Below are 9,091 nucleotides of genomic sequence, written 5' to 3' on the forward strand. Positions count from 1 at the left end.
GGTCTAACAGGAAAGTAGGAGAAACCTAATGGAGGACCGGGGGGAGGGGAAGAGGGAAAGAGAGTTGGGGAGAGAGAGGGACACAAAACTTGAGAGACTGTTGAATGCTGAAAATGAACTGAGGGTTGAAGGGAAAGGGGGAGGGGGGAAAGAGGTGGTGGTGATGGAGGAGGGCACTTGTGGGGAAGAGCACTGGTGTTGTATGGAAAACAATTTGACAATAAAATATTATGGAAAAAAAATAAAATCTGGTTTTAGTCTTCGACAGCATCCACTTGCTAGTCATGTCTGACTTGGGTGCCCCCATGGGCACATCACGCCGTGCTTCCGCCTACACCCCCAGTGTGCTGGGTCCTGCCTCCAGGTTTCGCCACCGGGCATATGGCCACCAAATGGGGTCTGACTCCTTCCCAGATATTTCAGGCTCTTGTTGCCTGTCACACCCCACTATGGTCACTTCGATCACGCTTGGTCTTTGATAAGTCACGTGCATGTGCACTCATTGTTCACCTTGACAGACAGACATGTGAGCATTGATTTGTGCGTGAGGCTCCAGCGACAGGACTGTCCAATCGCCGTTTTCATCACAGAGGCCAGCCCAGAAGCTCTGTGGCATTTCCTGTATACGTTTGTGAACATGAGCCCATGTACATGAGCCGGCATTCGCAGATCTGGCTGGTGCCGGGGCAGCGGGGCAGCGGGAAAGGCAGTGTCCACGAAGAGCCTGGCATGGGCCAGCGCCCGTCTCCGGTCATGCTCTGCAGAAGAGCATATTTAACAAAGCGTGCTATTTATAAGTTAGGGATTTAGTGAAGTTTCTATTACCCTGTTATTTGTTATATTATAAAACATAAAAATGGCATTCAGTTATTAAAAGGCTTCCTTCATATTCATCTAAAAATAATGCATTTAAACTTAATAGTACTGCTTTCTCAGAGCAGGTAGGAAACTTGTTTCTCCCTGTGGCAAAGCGATTTTCACAAAAGCTGATGTTTTATGAGTCCTGAGAGAAATGATGTTAGGAATTGTGTGCTTGTCTGCTGGGTGACAGTGACACTACTCTGTGCGCACCAGGAGCCTTTAGCTGGGTGCGTAGTTCCAGTCTGACCTGGTCCTCATTCGGCATTCTGTTGGGTAGAGAACACGTCTTATTTTTATATAAGCTATGACTGAAATTACTCTGAGTGAGTAAATTTTATAGATGTTCTTTCTTAGGTTAAGAAAATTCCTTTTTTTCCCTAGAAAGTTGAGATATTTTCATGTAAATGAGTGTTGGATTTTATCAGATGCTCTTAATGTTTTATTGTTGGGAGTTTTTTATCCTTTATTCTACTAATATGACATATTACATTAATTATTTTTGGGTTTTAAACAAACCTGGTATTTCTGTATTTCTACTTTGTCATGGATATATAATCCTTTTTGTGTGTTGTTAGATCAGTTTGCTAATATTTAGTTGAGGGTTTTTGTATCTTTATTTATGGAGGATGTTGTATTTAATGTTGGTATCAGGGTAGTATTGACCTCACAGAAAGAGTTGGTAGGCTCTTCTGCCGTTCTGCAAATACCTCTCATTGCTTATTGTTTGTTTTTTTTGAGAGTTCTTCATATATTTTGAATCCAATATGATTTTCAAAAAAAATAATAAATTATCCTCATATAAAGACTTGCTTTTTTATTCCCACCTGACAGCTTCCTTCTCAAGCCAAAGGTTTTTTGTTTGTTTGTTTGTTTTTAAGTGTTTTATTTATTTTTGATACAGAGAGAGGCAGAGCATGAGAGGGAGAGGGGCAGAGAGAGAAGGAGACACAGAACCGGAAGCAGGCTCCAGGCTCTGAGCTAGGTGTCAGCAGAGAGCCTGACGCGGGGCTCGAAACCACGAACGTGAGATCTGACCTGAGCCGAAGCCAGACACTTAACCGACTGAGCCACCCAGGCGCCCCAGGCCAAAGGTTTTTTAAAGTTTGGTGGAGCCAAATTACTCAGGGGTTTTAGATATCATGCTTTTGGTATGTATCTAAGAACTCTTTGTCTAACCCAAGATCACAAGGATTTCTCTTAAGTTTTCTTCTAAAAGTTTGAGAGTTTTACGTTTTACATTTAGACCTCTGATGCATAATTATAGAATCAGTTCGTTGATGACCATGAAATAATATCCTGCTGGGATTTCAGTTGAGATTGTGTTGAACTTGTAGGTCAATTTGGGGGTTATTGGCATTTAATATTGAGTATTCTAATCCAAGAACATGATATATCTTTCCATTTATTTAGGGCTTTAATTGCTTTCATCAGGATTTTGTAGTTTTCAGCATACAGATTTTTACCTAGGTATTTTGGGGGTACTGTTATAAATGGCATTGCTTATTTTATCTCTGTGTCCAATTGTTCAGTAGTAATATGTAAATATATAATTGCTTGTATGTTGTTGACTTAATTCCCTGGTGCCTTGGTCAGCTCATTTATTAGTTCCAGGAAGCTTATTTGTTGTTTCCATGGGTCCCTCTACACAGACAATCATGTCTTCGGTGAGTAATGGCCATTTTCTTTTTGTTTGTACTGTGTGCTTTTTCTTTTTCTTGACTTATCATACTGGCTCAGACTTCCTCTGTTGTGTTGACTGGAGTGCTGGGGGCAGGCATCTGAGCCCTGCTCTTATCTCTGGAGGAGACACGAAGTCTTCCACCATCAGGGCTAGGGTTCATTTTACATTTTGTCACAGAGTCATCTTATTAAGGTAGAGAATTTCTTCCCTTTCCTAGTTTACTGAAAGCAGTTTTTATCATGAATGGATATTTAATTTTTTCAAATGATTTCTCTGCATCTATTAAGGTCATATGATTTTCTTCAATGTACTTATATAGGGAATGACACTGATGGATTTTTAAATGTTAAACCAACCAAGGCTGTGGTTTGTGGGATTAACCCTTCTTGGTCTTGACAGTTGTCCTATTGCTGAATTGATTTTCTAATATTTTGTTTAGGATTGTTTCTCTCTATATTCATGAGGGATATTGGTCTGTAGTTTTCTTTTCTTGAAATACCTTTATCTGGTTTTACTATTAGGATATTACTGGCTCATAAAATGAGTTAGAAAGTATTCCCTTCTCTTTTATTTTCTGGTAGAGATCATGTAGCACTGATACTATTTATTTCGTAAATTACTGGTAGAATTCACCACTGAAACTATCTGGATCTCGAATTTTATTTACAGAAAGGTTAACTACAGAGTCAATTTTTGTTAATAGATGTAGGTTATCCAGATTTCCTGTTTTTTCTTGAGTGAATTTTGATAGTTTGTGTTTCAAGGAACTCACCCCCTTCATCTAAGTCATCAAATTCATGGGAATATTTTGCTCATACAGTTCCTTTATTGTCATTGGTGTCCGTGTGCTCTGTGGTGATACCTGCTTTTCATTCCTGAAATTGATCATTTTCACCTTCTTCTGTCTTTCTTGAACAATTTAGGTAGAGGTTTATCTTTTTTATTAGTCTTTCACAAGAACCCAGTTTGGGTTTCACTGATTTTTCTGTATAGTTGACCCCAGTACAACACAAGCATTGGGGAATTGACTCCCCAGCTCAGTAGAAAATTTACACAGGACATCTGACTCCCCCAAACAGCCTACCATTGACCGGAAGCCTTACCAATAACAAATATAGTTGATCAACGCATATTCTGTATATGTATTATATGCCATATTTATGCAATAAAATGAGTTAGAGAAAAGAAAATGCCATTAAGAAAATTCTAAGGAAGAGAAAATACATTTTACAGTCTTCTGGTATTTAAAAAAAAAAAAAAGCCCCATGTATATGTGGGTCTGTGCAGTTCAAGCCCGTGTTTTCAAGGGTCAGCTGTATTGTTTTTTTGTTTTAAATGTCATTAAACAGGGCGACTGGATGGCTCAGTCGGTTAAGCCTCTGACTTTGGCTCAGGTCAGATCTCAGTTCATGGGTTCGAGCCCCGCGTCAGGCTCTGTGCTGACAGCTAGCTCAGAGCCTGGAGCCTGCTTCCGGTTCTGTGTCTCCTTTTCTCTCTGCCCCTCCCCCTCTCATGCTCTGTCTCTCTCTGTATCAAAAATAAATAAAACATTAAAAAAATTAAAAAAAATAAATGTCATTAATCTCAGCTCTGTTATTTTTCTTTTTCTTGCATTGGAATTAATTTGCTGTTCTCTTTCTAGTTCCTCAAGGTAGAAGCTAAAATTATTGATATGAGACCTTTCTTTTTCTTTGCTATAAAATTCCCTGTAAGTACTGCTTTGGCTACATCCCATGAATTTTGATAACTGTGTGTTTTCTTCTGCACTCCATTCAGCATACTTTCTAAATCCCCCTGAGACTTCTACTTTGACTCCTGACTAATGAAGAGGTATATTGTTTAATGTCCAAATATTTGTGAAGTTTTCAGATAATCCTTAGTTTGCCTATATTATGGTAAGCCAGCATACTCTGAATGATTTCAGTTCTTCTGAGTCTGCTTATTTTACAAGCTGTGGTGTTGTCCATCTTGACCAGTGTAGCAGGTGCGCTTGACAAGGACCAGTGTTCTGCCGTCTGTGGACATAGTTTCTATAAATGGCAGTTAGGTCAAGCTGGTTGACAGTGTTTGGGTCTCCTTTATCCTTGCTGATTTTATCTCACATTTCTACGTGTTACTGAGAGAGGGATGTTTGCGCCTACAACATAATTGTGGATTTGTCTGTTTCTCATTGCAAGCCTATCAGTTCTTGCTTTGTGTGTTTTTAAGTCCTGTTGTTAGATGTCTGCACCTTTAGAATTTATATTTCTTTGTAAATTTACCTTTTTATCATTCCATGATATTTTCTTTATACAGGTTTTGAATGCTGCTTTGTCTTACATTAGTATAAACACTCTAGATGTCTTCTAATCGGTGTTTGCGTGGCATGTGTCTTCTTTCAACCGTTTCTTATAATCTGTCTAAATCTTATTAGATTTCTTATAGACAGTATATAGTTGCATCTTATATTTGTGCACTCAAACTGTTTTTAATTGGTATGTTTAGAGTATTTTAATTAAATGTGATTATAGGGCCACCTGGGTGGCTCAGTCGGCTAAGCATCCGACTTCAGCTCAGGTCATGATCTCACAGTCCGTGGGTTTGAGTCCCACATCGGGCTCTGTGCTAACAGCTCAGAGCCTAGAGCCTGCTTCAGCTCCTGTGTCTCCTTCTCTCTCCGTACTTTCCCTGTTCACTCGCTCTCTCTCTCAAAAATAAACAGACATTAAAAAATATTTCTTAAATATAAAATAACACCATCATACTGTACTTTTGGCGTTATCCCACAGGTCCCTGAGCCTCTGTTCATGTTGCCCCAACATTTTCCTCCTTTCCCCTACAATGGATAGTGTCTATGGGTCTGTCTTTAAGTTCTCTGGCTCTTGTTTTCTGTTGTCTGTATTCTGTTACTGAGCTTATCATGTGAATATCTGGTACTGTTTTAAAATATCACGTGATTCTATTGTACAGAAACCTTGAGAGCCTCTGGGCCTCAGTATCTTCACCTTAAAAACTGGGGCAACGGCGCCTCCCACCCGGGGCTGGGGCCTGAGGCACAGGCTCTGAGATGCCCAGCAGCCCCGCCAGATTACTCAGGGAGTCTAGACCAACCGATGCCCAACGAGTTCCATTACCAGGCAAAGCAGAGTATCTCTGTGGAAGGTACTACTGAGCACAAAAGGATATTGCTCCAGAAGCTCTCGATTTGAATGGCAGTACCGGGCTAGAAGCCAGTGGCCACTCAGTCCACGTCGTAAAGGTGTGAAGGTGCTTACAAGCTGCTGCAGGGGTGTGGACACAGTGGCCGCCAGCCACCGGGCGGCTGCACGTGCCTGGACCGACGCCAGGACCGGGGGCCGAGAGCACCAGAGAAGGGTGGATAGACCAGAATTTTCATCTTAAAACACGTTTTTAAGGGGAAACTACAATATACAGACTTCACAGAAATCTACATTTAGCATGCTATATAGAAAGTTTTAACGAAGTTTGTAATTTAGGCTGCTGCTAACAGCATTACCGTGTATAATGACAGTAAGGGCCGCACAGGCTGGGGTCAAGAAGGATCGTTCGCATATTTGCTGACCGTTCTAAGTGGTGTAGTCAACGGAGTCACGTTTCCATATTAGACACTTGTTTTGAGCAGTAATATGCCTATGCGTAATATGTCGGCATTAGCTATTTTGTTAAGATTTAATAAAATATGACACATTTTAAATGCCCTTAAATGGTACAGATTTGGGGTCACCTGGCTGGCTCAGTCATTAGAGTGTGTGACTCTTGATCTCAGGGCCATGGGCTCAAGCCTCAATTGAGTTTGGAGCTTACTTTAAAAATAATAAATAATAGGGGCTCCTGCGTGGCTCAGTCCGTTAAGCATCTGACTTCAGCTCACGTCATGATCTCTCTGCTCATGAGTTCAAGACCCACGTCAGACTCTGTACTGACAGCTCAGAGCCTGGAGGCTGCTTCAGATTTTGGGCCTCCCTCTCTCTCTGCCCCTCCCCCATTCAAACTCTGTCTCTTTCTCTCAGAAATAAACATTTAAAAATTTTTATTAAATGATACAGATTAATTTGCAAGTAGATATTTTAGCAAAAGTTATTCTCCTCTCATTATTAACAGAATATCCAAGGTATTTCCAAGCACCCAATTCGGATTACTAAACCGCAGAATTTTAAAGGTAACGTATTTCTTTCTACTTTGCTGAAGTCTGGGGTGACATTTTCTAAAAACCTACAAGTGTTTATAATTGCTCTTCTGTGTAACTCATGTCTTTGCCTTCCTGAGGCTCTCTGCGTCTGCACAGCCCAGATTTCAGTGCACACGGAAAAGTGAACTGAGGTGGCACTCCCTTTTAGACATTCACAAGTTAAAATAGATGATAATTATACAAGGAAAGTCGGTCCCCTCCCACCATCTCTCCCCCAGCAGCTTCCCAGTAGAGGAAAACAACAGACACAACAGAACTGGCTTTTACGAAAGTCTGAAGGCTACTGGACGTGTTGATAAAAAGAACGCTAACACTGCTCTTTCTTTTGAGCTATTCCACTGTCGTGCTGCTGGTTACATTTATAAAAAAGAAAAAGCTCAAATCTGAGCAAAGGAGGTTCTGTGGCCCCTCCCCCCGGGCTCTGCCCCCTCTGCTTCTGCTTGGGTCACCACAGAACACTGAAGCATGACAAGGGTCCTTTTCAAATACACAAAGTCACACTTAAGCAGGACCATGGAGGTGACCATAGCGACTTTGTCTCCTGCTGCCCTTCAAATCATCTTAGTGCCTCGTGGGACCTCACTTCCCCAAAGTCTGTCTCCTGGTCTGAGAGGCTCAGGGAGTCTCCAGACCATTCTTAACTGGAATACATTCAGAGGTCCGTATTTTTCGAGCTTTTCCTCATCTGGAATTCCAGATACAATGTAAGATTTTAACAACAGAAAATCCACTTTACTTTCAGTACCAACTTATTTTTAAATTATGTTAAAAACTATATTCAACAAAGTCAGAAATCTGGACTCTTGACTTTGGACTGATATTAAAATTGACTGTGAGGACCGGTTGTGAAACAGCGGCGCCCAGATTCACCAAGTGCCCTTGAAATAACAATTCAGGTGCGGAGGGCGGAGTGCTCACCATCTCCCCGAGGAGCATGTTGGTGTCACCGGAAGGCCACACCTTCCTGGCAGCAGGTACGTGCAGGCCATGCCGGAGAGACCCCGGTGTCCCTGCAGCTCACGTCCGGCACCCCGCACGGTCCCTGTGTTTGAAAGTGGAACGCTTCACAAATGCTTGTAGAATTCGTTCTTCTAAGGCAGGTATTTATGCAAAGGAGAGATTTCTTGTGCACAGTGAATAAAAGCAGATCTGCTCCCAGGGTCCCTCCCTTGTCTAGACCCCAGATACCCCCACGCAGCCGCACCCTGTCTGCCTCTCCTTTCTGCCGTCTGTCCTCATCACCCTTGCTCACTCGCTGTGCATGTGCCAGCCTCCAGCGCGGGCTGGGCCACCTCGTGCCCAGCGTGGAACCTCTTCACGAGAGACCTTCTCGCTCCCTCCTGGGCCGCCTCTGTGCCTTTGCCCGGACGTCACTTCCTCAAGGACGTGTACACTGACCGCCCGCGCACTCATCAGCCGCCTTTCTCGATCTGTCTTTTCCACTTCTCATCTTCTGACACACCAGGTAACTCACACTGTCTCCTGCTCCTAGAACGCAGGCTCCCCGAAGAAAGGCTGGTCCGTTTTGTTCCCTGACAAATGCCGAGCGCGCAGCCAGGCACATGGCAGGCCCTTGCACACGTCTGAGGGACAGAATGAACGGATGAGGCACTGCTCCCCTCACGGAGGGGGTGGGGGTCTCCTAGACCTTCAGACACAGAGATGGCCGGCGGCCCTGAGGCCAAAGGAGCCTGGCAGATGGGTAGGGGGGACGTGGCTCTGGAGGCCTCAGTGAGGATCGAAGGTTGAGGGTGGGCGGACCGTGGGTAGCAACAACGGGACGCTGCTCGTGGATTCTGAATTAATGTAGACTCTTATCTCACAGACTTTTCACAGATTGAATTGCGCATTCTTGCACACTTATCTGGGGATCCGGAACTTTTGAAGTTATTCCGGGAATCTGAAAAAGATGATGTATTTTCTGCCCTGACTTCACAGTGGTAAGATATATGAGCTCACAATGTTATCAGGTCTGCAGGAATGCTGACATGATTTTTTAAAAGCCTGAAGTTATTCCAGGGCTATTTTTATAAGAAGGAAATTGTTTCTTTAGTCGATCCCTTTGAAGAGAGGAGTAGATAACTAGAATGCCGATTTCCCTAATTATGAAAGCACCCATGCTCCTCGCCACCAAACACGAAGCCCCTTGCTAGAGAATGTGCCGGTGTTGCTGGAGGCCTCCAGGTGGGAGCCCACCCCCTCCACACGCCTGTGGGGTGCACGTGCGCTGTGCGGGGCTCGGGCGCTTCGTCTCCACACTCCCGCCCCATCAGGCCACAAGGGACGGCCCCTGCCTGGTGGTGACCTTCACTCATAGAGAATTCTGGGGACACGGCCTCCCGTTTTGTTGGGTGTTGGGC

General features: G+C 43.4%; 1 protein-coding gene across 1 annotated transcript in view; it reads left to right on the plus strand.

The window, feature by feature from the left end:
• Window positions 1–9,091, plus strand: part of POLN (DNA polymerase nu) — a 155,966-nt gene that overhangs the window by 85,552 nt on the left and 61,323 nt on the right. The window contains exons 18-20 of the mRNA XM_029952606.1: window positions 6,644–6,701; window positions 7,628–7,705; window positions 8,557–8,671. Of these exons, the coding sequence (XP_029808466.1) occupies window positions 6,644–6,701; window positions 7,628–7,705; window positions 8,557–8,671 (251 nt within the window). The remainder of the gene's footprint in view (window positions 1–6,643; window positions 6,702–7,627; window positions 7,706–8,556; window positions 8,672–9,091) is intronic.

The sequence above is a fragment of the Suricata suricatta genome, chromosome 1, assembly GCF_006229205.1.
Source record: "Suricata suricatta isolate VVHF042 chromosome 1, meerkat_22Aug2017_6uvM2_HiC, whole genome shotgun sequence".
In the NCBI taxonomy this organism is placed as follows: Eukaryota; Metazoa; Chordata; class Mammalia; order Carnivora; family Herpestidae; genus Suricata; species Suricata suricatta.